Source organism: Podarcis tiliguerta (genome assembly GCF_965153285.1).
Source record: "Podarcis tiliguerta genome assembly, chromosome: 6".
In the NCBI taxonomy this organism is placed as follows: Eukaryota; Metazoa; Chordata; class Lepidosauria; order Squamata; family Lacertidae; genus Podarcis; species Podarcis tiliguerta.
In genome coordinates this window covers 35,425,538-35,443,800 of record NC_139539.1, presented here as the reverse complement: position 1 = coordinate 35,443,800, position 18,263 = coordinate 35,425,538, and the positions used below count along the sequence as shown (strand labels likewise).

Below are 18,263 nucleotides of genomic sequence, written 5' to 3'. Positions count from 1 at the left end.
GCTGCTGGTCCAGCCCCTTGGGGACAATTTATGGGACATTTGAACTAATATTTGTCTAACCTGCCACGACCTGTGTGGGAGAGGATTTTTTAGACACAGCCTTCAAGTGCATTATTACTGCACAGGAGACAGGCCAGACTGACCTAGCCAGCAGCAGCCAGGGGCGGTGACTGCTGTGGAAAGAGGGGGATGGAATTGTTGTCTTAAAATCTTGGCTGATGATTCAAGGCAGGGAAATGCGACAGTCCCCCAGTTGGCTGCGGCAAGACTGAAAGGGGGTGGAGGGGAACAGTCAATGCAGACATCAAACCTGTAGACAGTAAACCAGTACTTAATTTGTTAATCAGCAATAGCTTCAGGTAAGCTAGCATGATTTTTTTTTTATGCAGTTAACTTGTATTCATTTATAAATAGCCTATGAGAGAAAACAGATTGCATAAGCAGAGTCTACAGATTCAGGAATTTCAATTTGGACACATTGGCTGGTGCTGGCAAATGCATGAGGATACTATTACACGCAGAAATATCCATGAGGCCTCTGTGTGAGAAACCTTTTGCATTCTCACAAAGAAATGCAAGAGAGTACAGTATTGGTATCGACTATTTTTCAAAGGGCAGCACAGTACAGTTCCTAGTGTGACTGGCAAGTCCCACAGAAGAATGTAAGTGGGAGAGTGTCCTCCAGAAGTTTTGAACGACAACTCCCATCAGTGGGTCTTTGTGAGGTAAATTAATGTTAGCTTGCTTCTTTCTTGAAGTAGTGCTGGGCAAGGTGGTGGAAATTTTTGAAAAAGAGAGCAGAGTATGAGAAAACTATTTCATCCCTTTAATTCAGGTTTGATGCAATGGACAACTTACACCAGGGCCACTGCTGCCTGTGTTGAGAAATTGCCAGCAGCTGAATTCTTCCAAGGTGCTTTCTTGAGGCAAGCTGAGTTTTGGTGCTACGTTGAGAAAATGAGTAAAGCAGCAGGCCTAGTCCCACTATTATGCAGACTGAGGCAGCGGCTTCAGGTGACAGGAGTGGGGAGCAGGAAGTGAAAGCAAGGTGTTTGGAGGACAGAGCTGTATTTGCCATATGGCTCTGTTCTTCCAAGTTAGCCTGATGCCCTCTGGTGCAGTGGAGGATGTGAGATTTCCAAATTGATCGCCTACCAACATTGATGCAAGGCCCACTGAGCACATGCCCAAGACTCTCACTCCATGTAGAACCTACAATGCAGGACCCGCTGGAATACTGTTGTCATATTATGTGTACAGAGAGCCAGTGTGGTGTAGTGGTTAAGAGCGGTAGTCTCGTAATCTGGGGAACCGGGTTCGCGTCTCCGCTCCTCCACATGCAGCTGCTGGGTGACCTTGGGCCAGTCACACACCTTTGAAGTCTCTCAGCCCCACTCACCTCACAGAGTGTTTGTTGTGGGTGAGGAAGGGAAAGGAGAACGTTAGCCGCTTTGAGACTCCTTAAAAGGGAGTGAAAGGCAGGATATCAAATCCAAACGCTTCCTCTTCTTCTTCTTCTTCTCTGGTTACAAACTTACTTCATTCCAGAGGTCTGTTCTTAAGCTGAAACCGTTCTTATTCTGAGGCGCGCTTTCGCTAATGGGGCCTCCCGCTACACATGTGCCTCCATCGCGCAATTTCTGTTCGCATCCTGGGGCAAAGTTTGCAACCAGGAGCAGCTACTTCTGGGTTAGCAGAGCTCGTAACCTGAAGCATTCGTAACCAGAAGTGTTCGTAAGCAGAGGTACCACTGTTCTACCTGATAGATGATGCTTCAGGAAACTTACAGCTTGCCTGCAGTGGGAACATGCAAACCTGATGTTCACCCCTGTACTCCACTGTATGTACAGCATACAATGAAGCTCTGTGAACACAGTGGTTACAATTCTTTTTCTATCAGCAAATCACAGTCTACAACTTCTTGATTCTATCCCATCCTTGAAATGATGAGTAATGTTTATTGATAGTCATGAGAACCATGTAAATATCTCATCACTGGAGGGCACTCTCCTAATTTGAGTTCTTCAGGCTTCCCAGCTAAAGATCTGCTATCCTCCATATGAAAGGCGGACATGTAAAACACCCCTTCCAGCTTGCAATTCTGTGGATTCAACAATTGCTTCTTAAGTGAAGAATAACCTTCAGGCTCAGCACATATGTAATAAGCAGAGACAAATAAGTTCAGCTACCACCACAGAATTACAACACTAGAGAACAATTTGCTGCATTCCTTCAAAGGCCTGTATGAACCCAATCTCCTAAATAAGTACCAGACACCAAGTGCTCCGTAAGCAAACAGAGCCCCCGAAGTGCATAAATGAAATAAGTAAAAAGCTTCACATTACATATAAACCAGCCGTTTGCACCTTGTTATTAATGGTCTTGACTGTGACCTCTGAACCCAGCCTTGCTTGGAGTCACGAATCCGCAAGTCTTGGCACCTTTGCAATAATTCCTAAATGCAGGAGAAGAATAAATAAAACTGTCCAACTTTAAATTAGATCCAATAAAACAGAATTTAGTTTCAAGCAAAACTGCATCATGAAGCTCTTTCATGGAGGAACTTCATCCAGAGATGACTGGCTGCCTGAAAACACTGCAAAAAAACAGCCCAGTTGGCTTGGATTATTTGGTTATCAATTTATTTTAAAAGAAAGAACATTCTTGGTATTATCTGAATTGGCCACTATACTGAGTGGGGTAAAGGAAGAATACTATGAGTTAAGAGTAACCAGCAGAGAACAACCTGATCCCCATTTTCCGATTGCTGTTTACGGTATGGGAGTTGGTGCTGCATGACCCATTAGATCCTTTAGCAACCTTTTGTATCTTTGACCCTGAGTGTGCTGATAAAACCACCTGGCAGGCATTCAAATAGGGATGCTGAGAGCTAATGGCATCAGTGTTGTGGCATTAACCATGGTTCCCTATTATCTTCCAGGCATTATACAGGGTGCTGTTTTAAACTTACAAGTCCTAAACTTCTGAACCCTGCATACTTACAGGCTGCTTTACCTCCTTATATTTCTTAGCTACTTCCAGTGTCAACCCAAAGTATGCCTTTGCCTTTATGGTGTGCTAAGTCTGATTATCAAAGTGAAGCGGAGAGGCACTTTCAGAAGCTGTCCCGCAAAACAGTGGAACTATTTTTCCTTACATATATTGCCAACTCAGAGCTTCAGCATCTTCACCAGAAGAATAACAAGAATCAAGGTAAACACTTGTACAGTAACACACATCACCAGGAAGTAAATCTTAAGCATGTGTGTTTATGTAGGTAGCATGTGTCACTTGAAACACATCATGGCAAAGCACCTTGCCAAATGCTAGAATTTACTGGTGAAGGTTAGGAGAAACTTACATATCAAAAAGCAAGAACTGCAAAATTAAGCAGCAAATACTTTTTTAACAAAAGCCAATTCTACTCTCAGTGAGGAGCACAATGTGAATGCTATGCATATATTTCTAAGTTGCAATTGAAAGGCATTGCCAAAGCAACATGAAATGGTAGAAGGAACTAAGACTCCAGAAAGAAGAAAAGCTACAATTCTGTGCACACTTAACTGGGGGCAAGTCACATCAAACTTATTGGGGTTTAATTGCAAGTAAATATATGTAAGATCAAGCAGTTGAGAGCTAAAAGCTACCCGAGGGCACATAGAATTGCATTGGAACTGGAATGCACACACTGGAATGCAGTTTTGGAACATTCATAAAGAAGGCTTACACATTGGTTAAAATGATCTCTGGCTTTTTAGCACCATTCTCAGCTGGGCCAGTTGCTCCACATTTCAGTGTGCACAACTGAGTATGTCATAGAACAATGTGGATAAACATGGCAACGCGTTTTACCAGATAGCAGAACACACACACACACACACACACACACACACACACAGTGTCTTATGGGAGCCACATAGGCTAAGAATTGCTGCCAGGACTACATTCACCACAAGCTCATCCTACTCTAGTACACTCATGTCAAAGAAGAGACAGTGAGAAAAACCAGCTCTAGGGAGTGATACATGGGAGGCTGTGCTTCATTTATAACCCCACACATATGCTGGAAAAGGTTCAACTTTAAAAAGCATTATATCGCTTACCTTATGGGCCCCTGTGGATGGTGAAGTGAAACTGCATGAGCACAACATGTCTATTAATCATCACAGCGATACCAGCGTGAGAAACAGCCCCTGTGGCTTACGTTCACTTGGAAGAAAACGTAGAGAGTTACCTCCTGGTAGCTGAATAGTTCCAGCAATTTGTATCTCTTGCTTTCCTGTGTTGTCATATATGAATGCAAGTATCAGTATAGATGGGGTGGTAGGTGATAAGGTTGCCATGTGCCTTCTATTGAAAATATATGTATCTCTAAAATGGGGGGAAAGCATAAAATGTAACTGAGAAAGGGCTTCCGGATTTTGAGCTGTTCCCGGCCTTTCAAAATTAATATATGGAATGGGGTGAAACCATAAGTGTTGGCAACATTTAAAATCAATGTCTCAACAGGCAGGGGACCCATGATCTATAAATCATCTGGGAAGTGGTACTATCTCATGCTTCAAGATCAACAGCCAACCTCTGTGCAAGGACTCACTGAAGACAGATATACATGTTTCTTTCCATTGTGGGGGCTATGCATCTTTTGCTGAAGCATTGTTCCCTCATTAGAATAGATGGGAGTGTGCTTTGACAATGCCTCTAATTGCAAACTGAGAAACGCATGTGCCATCCAAAGTCACAGTGCCATCATTTAAAAGTTTAGGTTTCACAATTTACCCCCACAAAGCTGCCATTTGGAGCAAAGTCAGAACAGGGGGTTGGGATATCAGATCTGAGCTGTGTTAATGCTTCTGTATGATCATAGGTCAAGGCAAGCATCAATTTTGTCTGCTGCAATTAGAATAAATTCCTCCCAAGGTATCAGTCTCCATCAAGCACTACAAAGTTAAGCAATCCCAGAAACAGTTGAAAGCACAAGTGACAAAGCCCACTTGTTAAGCTCTGATTTATGACTCACTGAATGGTAAATGTGAAAAAAACAATTCAGCTAATTTAATCCCTTAGAAGAGGGAGGACCTGGACCAGTTGCTGGGGTGGACATGTTTGTAATAGAATATAATTTGGCTTGAAGAACATGTAAGTGACCACAGCAATGTGATGATCATGAATTTCTACCCTGCCCCATCTTGAAGGGTGAGGTAGCATCATGGGTCATGAATCCATGTACTCTGCAAGGTAGCTGTAAGCTCGTTAAAAATCAGGATCACAAGAATGTGGTGACCAATCTGAGAGGTCATATACTCAGGGTGTTTTAGAACAGGGGGCGGAACCCAGTAATTTGTCCCACCAGGACAGGGATTTCTGCTTGTGGTACTGAACTCCCACTTTCCCTGTGCATACCTTGTGCCCTCCTTCAATCTGCTCCAGAGGTTTGGGGGAAGCCTCAGAATAGATTTAGGGGGCACACAGGAGGAGGAAAGCAGGAAGATTTTGTTGCATGAGCAGAAATCCTCAGTGGTTCCACCTCCTCTGTGCTGCTATCCATTCACCTGCTTTCTTGCTTTGGGCCTAACCTGCATAGTTAGGGCAATATAACAGGAGAATGACAAGGTGAATGGCTGCTCCTGTAATTTATCATTTGCTCGGAAGAGGACAGGTGAACAAACAGCGACAGCAAGATGCAGGAGCAGCAGGACTAGGATTCTCTGGCTGTTGTCCGTGGGCTACTTGGGTGTGGGCTTCAGCAAATGCCCAGTGATTCCAACACCACTCCTGCAGGTTTTATTTTTTGTTAAAAAAACATTTACGCGCAGAAGGCAATTTCAACACACAGTCTATCAGATTTATTGCTTTCTGGAATTTCTGGAAAGAAAGCAGTAATCTCAAATTGTACAGCTAAAGTGAGCACAACACTCTTGCCCTCCCCGTCCCACCAAACATGGTGTTCTTAAATCGTTATAGATTCTAAGGCTTAAAAAGGGGTACAGCAATTTTAAGCACCAGTAACAGGATGCAAAACAAAACTAAGTCACAGAGTTTGTCTTCCTTGACACCCGCAGCTGCAGATGCTTTTGTGCTAGAGAGGGTGTTGGTGGTGGAGTTCCTGAGAACACTGACCCAAGGACTGAGTTCACTCAGATTTGGGTCAGCTGATGCCAAAGACCAGTAGGCATGAGGCGCTCAATCTTCTCCATCATGAAGCTCAAGGGTGACAAAAGAGTTCCAAAGAACTGAAAGAAAAGAAAAAGCTACAATTAAGCTTAATGCTAAAGTTAACACACTCATTCAAGATGTATTCTGCTGACATATTTGACTGGCCTTCATTGAATATAAGTGGAATAATTTAGGAATCAAAACAGATTAGGCTTGGCAGGGGGAAAAACAGATGTACAATATAGTTCTTTTTATTGTTAAACTTTCTACATACATTTCTAATTTTTTTTTCAAAAGAAGAGAAACTCTGAACTTTAAATATGCAAAAAAAGGTATACATAGTGACAATGGGGGTGGGGGGAATCTGAATTTTCCAGAAAGATGCAGATGCTTTAAAAATAAAAGATTGTGAAGAGAAATGGCTGGATTCACCAAAATATGCCTAGAAGAAAAATTCAGCTGAGGAGCTGATGGGGGAAAGGTACACAAAGAAATACATTTGTATGAAACACTGGCTTGTTAAGAATGCTAGCCTTTTTACAGTTTTGTCTTTAAACAGTTCAGTCAGTCTTAGGCATTCTGTACTTCAGGACTACCCTTATTAGAGATAGGCAACTCATGGAATAGGGCTCCAATGACAGCAAAAATAACTAACGTAAATATGGAAGCGAGGCAGAGCTAGTGCAGAAACAAAGGTTTTCAAGCCATTAGCTATATTCACTTAATAGTGCCTTAATCTTTGCTTCGACTTTACGAGAAAAAAACTGTAGGCCCTGGTGACCCCGTTCAACCTTCTCATATTCAGCACAGATACTATTTTACACAATGGACCATCCTTTCTCCTAATTGCCTTCTATAATCCACTGGGACCTTTTGCCATTCTTCACATCAGAAAATACAGTCTAGAAAGTTGCCATTTGAAATAGTATTTTAGCTATGCAAATGGATTAATGTTGAGGGAGACAGCCATGCTATCTTCAATTGCCTTGACATAGAACAGTTTGACTCAGCTAACTCTAAAGTTAGCTCTCATTCCAAGTAACTTCACAGCTCCACTACTATATTAATGATACTTTTAATCAAAGGCTCATTCTTCATATCCAGGAATTACACACAGAAGCTAACCTGTAAATTACAAGTGTCGTCTCTCAAATTAATATTACAGATTAAGATGTAGGTTAGTAAGGCAAGAAAACAGTACCTTTCATCCCTGCACATCCAGCTTGTGGGAGACTATTTCACACAGTTCAAATGTAGGCTATTATTCATTACACATCTCCAAGCCATATACATTTTCTCACAGATAAGCAGAAGCTTCTAGTGTTTATAAATTTGAGATGCTCAGCAGCTGTGTATTAATTTAATTCTTGTGTAACTTAATGAGCCTTCGACAAAACAGTAAAGGGATTTATTCCTGTTACAAAAGCAGTTGTCATGCAATTATGTGAATTCATTTGTTGGAATTCAGAGGTCTAGCTGCCCTACCAGTATAATCTCCAAATGAACCCAGTGCTTCAAAATAAATATGCAAGAACACATGGAGTAGCTGATGATAGGATGACAATTTGTTACACTGGTATTTTGTGATATGTGAATTAGAGCTGCCTCCTAAGGTGATTGCTTTGTATTGTTTCAGATCGAAGGATCTTTGTATTATTACTTCAGATCTAAGGCAGTGCCATCAGCAAGACTCCATCATGTGAACATTGGAGGGACGGAGACACAGAGGGTACATTCCTCTTGCTTCCTGCTTATGTTGGCAGTGAAAAAGGGAACAGAGATGAGAACAGAGCACCCAATTCTACACAGGCTCTTTTCCTTGCATATTGCTAATGACTTCTTGTTTTTGCAAAGAAGTCTAAGATTGCCATTCAACTGGCAACTATCTCTTCAGGTTAAGCAACCACATAAACAAGTTCAAATAATAGTAATCCTGTTTCTCACTGGGACATTCAAAGCTTCTGGAAAGCAGGCCCTGTAACCCATTCCAGCTGCTAACAAAAGCCAATCAAGATCGCTGTGCCCCACTGGACCCAATGGAAAGCTTCCATTCACTTCAATTTAGCAGCTATGAGCCAATTTTGAGCTTTCACTGTTGGCATATTCCTTTGTGTATACGATGCAGCTATTAAAAGACTGGCTGTGGTTTTTGGCCTCTCAACAATTTTTGTTGTAGCTTGGCAAGAGGCTTGTCTGGCGATTTGATTGTAGAGGAAACAAGTGAAATATTATCCAGTGAAAATGCATAAGTCAATGTTATTCTGTTAAATAAAAGATATTAAGTTTTGTTCTTTTACAGAAGTACATAGCTGACAGAACAGATTAGACAGCTGAGAACATCCAATATCTCCTCTGTGGAATACACGGAATAGTTGGGGGATATGAAGGAAGGCTGTCTTTTAAAAGCATAAAAACTGCTCAAAGATAACCTCATGTAGTCCAAATTTTAAACCTGAAATTAGGGAACAAATCTTATGCGCTTCTACCACCAGGTGTTATTACTGATCTACTTTCATAGCTTAAAAGAGCAAGAGCTTTGGTGGGGGGCAGTTTTTAGGCCTAGGACTTACCAATTTGTTGCAGGACATGTTAATAATAAGATTTTTTCTAAAAAAAATTTCTAACTTACTAGAGCATGAAGCTCTGTTTTTTATCTCGTAAATGTAGAAAACGAATTAGCCACACTCACTTTCTTGAAATCTGAATGCAATCTATTTAGTAAACAAGGCAAATAATGTAATCTAAATAAAAGAGTCATTCAAATGAGAGCCTAAGTGCTGTTTTTTAACCTATAAAGTGCTTAGCTTTAGCCCTACATCCCTGAGACCAACTTCCTTTCCTTGTGCTGTCATAAGCATTAATTTCAATTGACCATGGCCTTCATGGCTGTATAAATCCACATGTCAGGTTTACACCGCCAGGACACAGAGAGGTGTTCCGTAGCTGTCCTCATAATTGAAGGTCTCACTTCACCTGGAGGTCCATCAAATTCAGAACCTGAATGTAAAACATTCTAAGCTTCAGGAAACATAGGGTAATTATAATTTAGGAAAGACTGCACATGTGCATGTTTTAATTGCTACCTGCCCTAAGTCCTCAGGAAAGAGAAGGATATAAATTTAAATAAATAACCAGATAGTCCAATAATTAATTTAGTAGGAGCAAACTGGCTACAGTAGTGAAAATGGGTTAAGGAATGAGTGACTCAGTCATTTGCGAATAAAGCTTACAGCTGTCAGCAGAAAAGAGGAACTCTCTCAATCTTCAGAAGGAATGTTGTATTATAACTTGGTATCAGCTGAGTCAAGAAGACACAGAAACATGACTATTAGCAAGAAACAAGTAGGACCAACAAAAAGGTTGTTTCCAGATATAACATTTTACAAGACTAAGCATGTTTCAGATGCAATTCAAAGTAAATTTATAATGCTTGTAAAGACCAAACTGAAATTTGAGGCCAATGTTACTATGCAAGAAAAACCTACACTAACAAGATTTTGTGCTATCACTGTAGCGGACAAACAGTGGCGATGTTTGCAAGTAACATTAAACCATAGTTTTAAATGGTTTGTTTCCCAGCAGTATGGCAGCAGTAGGACCAGCGGAAAAGTGAAGCGTCTTAGACAGGCATGTCCAAAGCCTGTTTTGGGGGCCTGCCGGTCGATTTAATCTGGCCTTCATCGCAGTACAGTGGTGCCTCGCAAGACGAAAAGAATCCGTTCCGCGAGTCTCTTCGTCTTGCGGTTTTTTTCGTCTTGCGAAGCAAGCCCATTAGCGGATTAGCGCTATTAGCGCTATTAGCGGTTTAGCGGCTATTAAAGGCTTAAGGGATTAGCGGATTGGCTGCTAAAAGGCTATTAGCGGCTATTAAAGGCTTAAGGGATTAGTGGATTAGCTGCTAAAAGGCTATTAGCGGCTTAGATCAGCTGTTAAGCAGCTTAGCCATCAGCTGTTAAGCGGCTTAGCCACCAGCTGTTAAGCGGTTTAGCGAACAGCTGTTAAGTGGCTTAGGGGCTTGGGGAAAAGGGGGGGGGGACCCCAGGAATTGCAAGACATTTTCGTCTTGCGAAGCAAGCCCATAGCAAATTCGTTTTGCGAAGCACCTCCAAAACGGAAAACCCTTTCGTCTAGCGGGTTTTCCGTCTTGCGAGGCATTCGTCTTGCGGGGCACCACTGTCTATGTCCTAGGGTAAAATCCTAAAAAAAGCTCAACAACCTTGGGGTTAAATGCTAAACTCACCAACCCTCATGCATGTTCACTTCATCAAATCTGGTCCTCTTTGAAAAAAGTTTGGGCACCCCGGTCTAGGATTTCAAATTAAGCCATTGTTTATTGTAACTATAGTTTGATGTGACACATGAACCAGTTCACTATAAAAACAACACTGATTTGAACACTGTCAGCTTATGAAAAATTACTTTTAAGGAAACAAATCATTTTGGAAAAAGATAGTTTCTAACTTAGTATATGGCATGAACGAAAACCCTGCTATTCCCATTTAACTGCTCATTAAGGTTGAAATGTTCAGTTACAGACCTGTCCTTGTTTAACTGGGCAGATTTAGTAAGTACTTACAAAAACAGTGAGGGGCAGGTATTTTAGAAGGGGGTTCTACCTTTTTCTCACACAGTGCCTCCAAGACTATGCTTGCTGAGACATATATATTATCTAAAAATAAAAAGTATTCACTTTGTTCATATGAGAAGATCTACAGATTCCATCTATCAATGAAGACTCCCTTAACTGTGATAGAGATGCTCCATTCATAAAGTGTTTTCTAGTATCACAGAGCAAGATTCGTATTGTAGTTAAAGAAACAACAAGGTAATAGTTTGCGCATTAATGGAGGAACCATATTTCTTTATGGGCTTACTGTTAGTGCATGAATGAAGGGTGGAGTGGGAACCCTCTCCTTCTTCCCAATAATTCAAGCACCGATGATCAACTTTTCCGGAGAAGTCTTTCTTGATGTTCTGGAGTGGTACTCATCCAGACAAAATGACAAAGTCCAAAAGCATACACAAGTCAGTGCAAGCTCCCTCTATTTAAGGAAACTCATAAGAACAGAGCTAGTAATGACCATGTTGTTTGACATATTTGAAACTATATACAGTACTTCCCATCAAGCATTATTTCAAAAGAAAGTTTTATATGTGTGCATGCTAGAATTGTTTTCAGGTTTAACACTGCAATTGTTCTATATGTAAATTAGGAAGCAACAATAAAGAAATCCAGCATAGAACTTCACTGAGCTATTCTTTGTTAGTGTAACATTTGACCTTGTATCTTGTTGGAAATCATACAATTTTGCTAGCGCAGTCCTTGAATTAATCAAGCAGATAGTTATATTCCATTCCTTAAAAGTTAGCCAATTATGAACCACACACAAAAGTGTTACTGGCATGTCCAGCAACATTTTCCCACATAATGAGTAACTAAATTTGGTAGAAATGAGGCCCCTGTTATCAGACCTACATATTTTGAACACTGCTTAATGAAAAGAAACTAGAATATGGATTTCATGCAACTTTGACATTCAAAAATTAGTAACTATGCTCTATTTCTGATCTCCACTTGTTGTAATACACATATTCAGCAAACTCTCCATCCAAGGCTATACAATAGCAAAATCAATGATCTGCTGTATGCCCGGTTCAAAAGTTAAAGGGTAGGTACTCCGAATCACAGTACTAAATGACGTTTCACAGGAGCTAAAATTGAGGGCAATTTGGTATTTTACAGAGAGGTTGTTGCTGCTATCTTCTAATACCACAGTAGGTCAAACTACATAGATCAGCATTTTGTTTTGGGTAAGACACACAATACAAAAGGGGGATTGGGGGTCATGTTGTCCTCATGACCTGATTTCTTAAAAGTCAATAATTAAGACCACTTTCAGCCTAGATCTGCACTACCTTAACCATAGAAGCTACAAGAGACATCTGAAACAGCTGCTGGGTGAAGAAACTCCACCTCGTGGTACCCCCAGGTGTTGTTGAACAGCAGCTCACATCATCCCTGCCCACTGGCCATGTTGTCTGGGGCTGATGGAAGACTCCCAACAAAATCTGGAGGGCACCACACTGGCTGCCCCTGGACTAACATCAGGCTGCTCTGACAACTGTTTCCTGGCCAAGGTCATCTGAGATATGCTGTGAGCTGGGGATCCAGAAGGACAGTGGCAACTGAAATACCTGAGGACTGGGAAAAACCTGTATACACATCCTGCACCTCTGTTGTAACTCTTGCCTATTTAAATATATTACAAGCATCTTCACGATGTTTAGAATAGATGGTATAAATACTCAAAGTAAGCAAGTAAAATAAAATAGTGACGAAGTGGAAGACTCTTAACAGGCGTGTAGTACATCCGAAAAGAAAAGAAACGATAGTTCAGCAGATGGTACATGTGACATCATCTGTTTACATGTGTGGTTCAATGGACCTTCAAAACAAATCTGAAAAGAGGTAGGATGCTTGCTTCAAAAAGGAGGGTAAATTGAAGATCTACCAGACAATGCTGGTGCCTTGTGAATATGGAATGCATGGTATATTTACTGAACAGTATTCATTAGGATCCTGGAAGCATCTTCCTATCCTTCTCTGGCCTTAGATGTATGCTTTGTGCTGATGTGTTAGTTGTTTCAGTGCCAAGGATGGATATGTTTGTTTGCTCATGCAATTGTAAGGGGTTGAGTAGAGTAGTAGTTAGTCTGCTTTGTGGTCTTAATAATGGTTTTAGTTGTTCCTGTTGTTTTAATGTATTTGAACCAAGTCTATACAACATTTTGTGACACTATATCTAAGTGTATGCGTTTTAAGCTAGTATCCTGCCCTGGAAGCCTTTGGGATGAATGATGGACAAGAAATAGCCAGTAAGTAAATAAATAACATTTGCATAATTCAGGCTATTAATCAAAGCAGTCAGCTTGAAGAAGAGTTCATTCAAACGTCTACCTGATCCCTTTTCAGAATACCAGTTTAGGTAACTAAAGCCCGCATGACTCAAGCTTCTAAACATATTAGAATGATTACTGACTATCAAGAAAATATGTTGAATATTGAACTCTATTTCTACAAAATGTTAGCCAATCGTCCTGATCTTCTGATATAACCACTGAAAACTGGCCAAAGATAGTGCTTTACCTTTACAACCCTCTTTAGGAATTATTGTCAATGAGGGCATTTGCTATTGAAGTTGTATTTGTTATGGGTCCCATTCTGCCTCCCCCACGTGACATGTCTCAAATTATTTTTATTTTACCATATAATTTTATTCTGCAGTTTGAACAATGCTACTTGTACTTCTTGTTGTTATAAAGTCCACTTATCCCTTTGATAATTGTGTTTGCCTTGTGCTATCAACACAAAGAAAAAATCACATAGTGAAAATTGACCGCCTTCCTGCCAGAGTAAGCTATCTATATAATCAAAAAAGCTTACAGAAACATAGTGTTTTAAAAGCATAAAATAAAATAAAATCCTTTTATGCTCCAGAGACTTAACTTGCCATATTTGCCATACATGGAATGGAAACTAAACAGTATTAGGGTAAATAGACAAGCAATGCTTCCATTTAGACCATATAAAAGAAGTTTTCTTTGGTCAGCCACTAGCTCCCAATTGGCTCCCAGGGTACAGAAAGAAAGAATGCAACCGTTTATTTATTATTTGTATATGTACTTCATATGTAACAGGATACTGGAAGATAGTTTCAATATTTTCATGCTAATAATTCAAACAATGTAAATTAGGGTTGCCATATTTCAAACAGTGAAAATCTGGAAAGTTGTTGAGCTTTTTTGGGCAAAGGTGTTTTGCCCAAAGTAGTTGAGATTTTGGGGCAAAAAACAGTACTCTGGAAGTATGGCAGCCCCACTATAATTATTAGCAAATCTTTACAGTCAAAGAAAAACTGCATGTGGTTTGAAATGGCTTAAGAGCCCCCATGTCCGGCATTAAAACTGGAAATTGTGGTAAATCAGATGTTTCCCCATAATGAGATACAGTCCAGCTGCCGAAAGAAAACCAAGATCGTCATGTATCACCTCTGAAAAATCCCCTCTTAAAAAAAGAGGAACACTGAGCTATGCTGAATCAAGTTTTTCGATGCCCATTGTTCTGAATTAGTTTATAGTGTTCCAGAGGTGGTTTCTGCATGTCATATAAATACATTAAGTAAGTTGAGTCAATACTTACAGCTTTAGCAAAAATGACCATAAGTTCCGGGAACTGGTGTGTGAGGAGCGCTAGCATTGCTGTGAAAGAGCACAGCCCTGCAGTAAAGTGGATGAAAAAAGGAAGTTCCTTCTGCGGGTACACAGACACATCATGGAATGCTGGAAGGAAGGGGGGAAATGGCAATAGTTATTTGATATTCCAGGTATTTTAGGGATGGTTAGATAAAGGTCGTGATTTTGCAAAGAAGAAAGACCTATCTGAGATGTACTATGATCTAACTTTAAATAGAGGGGAGGAATCTGCAACACTGATTAAATTAAGAATTATTTTAAAATACACCCTTTGCAGTTAAGATATATATCAGTGAAAGCCTCAATGGAGTAAAACGTTCTTTCCTTTTAAGAATTGACCAAAGCAACAGAATTTTTAAAATTTGAAACCTGCTGCAGAGTAGCAGCATAAAAAGTGTTAAGATGATTTTATTTATGGATAGTTTTGTATTTAAAAACTTAACAGGAATGCGTGAGTGATTGTGCTGAAATGTCTTCATGCACTGGAGTTTAATTATACCGGGAAGCCGATGGCTTAGGGTTCGTCACTAGCAGAGGCATTCCTTGAGCAATATCCTGCATGAGTGAGAAATGAGTAATTTAGAGCAGTCTGGGGGCAGATTTTAATTAGTTTTTAAACAGAGCTTTTCAAGATTTAATTTTTTTATTGAATTGCAAAAATATGCAAGTGCACTTGTGGCAGATGTGCCCCTTGGCTGCTTTAGTTATAAGTATGCCATATACTTTATAAACAAAGTTCTCCCAAGATGGAGAAGTTAACACTTATCAGAATCTCACCAGCACCTAGCATGAAACAAAACCCTCATTATAAAATAAAGGGGCACCAAAATTCTCGCACTTAGCAACTGAAAAGTATATTTTCAAATCACTTTACAAAGGATCGTTCATGGGCTACTATCAAGAGCCTAACTCAAGGTTAGAATTTACCAGTGTGGCAAAGAACCTCTATTTTTGCATAGATTCTAGTACAAGTCAAGTACATGTGATTAGGAAACCCTAGTGGTTAGGCTGCTCTATGGCTGTCTGGTATGAGTAAGGCAGGTTTGCCATTTTATAAGGGCTGGTTAAGTGTTGACCACTTTCTGGTTAAATCAATTGTGACAGCCATGCATCCTAAGGGTTTGAAATTCAGAAGGCCAAAACAACCTCACTTTTATTAGGGCTTTATACCAAAATATTTCAAAACTCATGTTTTTTAATTGCAATTGTTTATCATACCAGACTTGAAACATCTTAGGAATCCTTTGAAGACCATGCACATTTCTTGTAGGAAGTGTTTATGCGTGAAAAAATAATTTTTGAAAAGGGGGGGATCACCACAAGCAACAATTGCACATTGATCTATTTCACTCCCCATTCTGCAATATTCCTATAGAAAAATCTATGTCATTAACATATTTTTTCCCTACAGAAAATATTGAACATATGAAACATTCCTGATCTGACTTCAGGATTCAGTTATTTAAGTGAATGGCACCCTTCCTAGCACACCAGGAATTTCTCTGTGAGTGTAACTCATTTTTACCTATCTAACAGAACATATTTTTGAGCAAGGTTTTTCATTGCCTAACTTTCATGTTCACCTATCTTTAAAATTCACTTTACTTTACATCTATCTCCAAACATCTGAGAGCTGAGCAACTCTCGCAACATACAGAAAAATACAAAAGTACACAGCATGCCAAGCTATGTGCTTGTGTCATGACAATATATGTGCTTAAAACAGCCATACTAGCTGGAATCTTTAGGTATGGCACATTTCCAGCATGGGTCTGTGCTGAACAAGTTGACCTTGGACCAGTTTCTCTCCTCATTTGAGTATGGCCTTTTAGAAGCCAGAAAGAAAATAGCCTTTTTTTATTTAAAACATTGAGTTAAAGCTCCAAAGTGTTATCTGAAACTGCAGGTTAAGCAAATGTATGCAAGTCTAATTATTAAATATTTATATCTTGCCTTTTTATAGTACAGTCTCCAAGGTGACCAACATAAATATACAAGGCAATTCAGATAAAGACCTCTATACCACCCACAAATGTAGGTCTTCAATCAAGCTGTGCAGGTTGCTTACTGAAGGAGTGCAGCAGCTTCTCGCTGATGTGATGGTGTCTAAAATTGCACGGTGACCATTCTGGAATCTAGATATTGAGCATTTTCTTCACAGTGGAAATGTCCACAAGAGTGCTGATCAAATTGACATTCCCACAAGGGAAGCACTCATTCAATATTTTCCCACCTGAAAGAAATTGTCATTCTGGCCTGGGGTGCATGAAGGAGAACACAGGCCATTTAAAATGCTCTTCCCTTTTGATAGAACTAACCTAGAGTGCAGAGAATGCTGCTCCAGTCAAACAAGTAGAGAAAGAAACTCAACAACCACAAAGCCGAGGGGCAGTATTGTCAAGTAACACTGAGACTGTCTAAAGACACAAAAGGGGACAATGATATTTTAACACCACCCCTTTTAGAAAAATTCCCCTCCTCAGGTTATCTTCACCGCACAGAACTCACCACAGCACAACTCCATTCCATACCAGTCATCTTTATGATTATTTTGTACTATTTTTATGGTATTTTATGTTCTATTGTATCTGTATATATATATATTCCTGTATACAGCAAGGTATTTTATGTGTGTGTGTATAATAAATACAAATGCCATAAGATCTTGTACTAGAAACCCCAAGTCATGTGGAAAAGAGAACAAGCCACAGCTCTTCCCCACACCAGCGTCTCACCTCCTGGCCACCAGAGGCAATGCTGCTGTGGGGAGAAGTCATACTGAGGTGGTCTCTCCCATAGTGTGAGGTATTGACATTTTCTTTGCAGAATGGGAAGGAGTTGGACCACAATCCCACCACCACTTCAAATATAAGATACAAAAGGGGGCTAATTTACATTGTTGGATAGCTGCTTCACTTATTTAAAAGCTAACTGCATTCAGTGTACAAGTGTATGGAATATTTATTGTATGCATGTATAGACACACAGGTATTCCAGTTGAGCACAATGCCACACAGAAAGAGAACAGACTTTTGTGATTAACTGTAGATGGAAAAAATAAAATGTGAGAAATGGAACATTTTCTTACTTGGTAATAACTCTCTGTCTGCTGTCTCTGTGCAGCTGGGATAAGGATAAAATAGATGGCCCTTTTCTAATGGATATGGGATCATTCTAAAGGCTGAGGAGGTAAAAAAAAATCATCATCAACATCAGACCCATGCAAAATTCACTTTATTAGAGTCGCCTGGAAACAAAGTCATATCTGTGTTCTGTATACCACTTGTGATCAGATTCCTTTTATTAAATTAGCACCATTCTAGCTACCCTCAGACTCACTGACAATCACCTCCCAAGCCATCCAGTCTTCTTTCACAAATCAAATAGGATAGGAATTCAATATTCACATGGCATGTTGCATACATCTTGTTGGCATCGAAGAACAAGACTAGATGATCCATGGAGTCCCTTCCAACTCTATGATTCTAAGACAATATGAATACGATCCAAGATACTTCTTGACATTTTTAATTTGAAACACCCCATCTAGCTTAGAAAACTTTCTTAGAAAACTGGCAAAGTGGTGCAACAGGGGTTTCTTTCATAAGAAAGAATGGGTGGGGTGGACAAGGAAAAGAAATATGCATGCACAATAGATCTTTTAGTGTTCACACTGCAGAAGAGAACACCTACATGCATGTATTTTTAGATCCTTGGAGCAGAAAGAGAGCATAAGCTGAACACCTGTGTCATCTTAATTGCACCTTCAATGTGACTGGAATCTGGACAAGAACTAATACCAAAACTAACTAAAGTGCAGAGGGAACCTCAATAATGAGTCAGGACAGCCTCAC

General features: G+C 40.0%; 1 protein-coding gene across 1 annotated transcript in view; it reads right to left on the bottom strand.

The window, feature by feature from the left end:
- Positions 1 to 5,823: 5,823 nt before the first annotated feature.
- Positions 5,824 to 18,263, bottom strand: part of ST7L (suppression of tumorigenicity 7 like) — a 39,488-nt gene continuing 27,048 nt past the window's right edge. The window contains 3 exon segments of the mRNA XM_083444432.1: positions 5,824 to 6,233; positions 14,357 to 14,496; positions 17,498 to 17,590. Of these exon segments, the coding sequence (XP_083300558.1) occupies positions 6,138 to 6,233; positions 14,357 to 14,496; positions 17,498 to 17,590 (329 nt within the window). The 3' untranslated portion in view covers positions 5,824 to 6,137.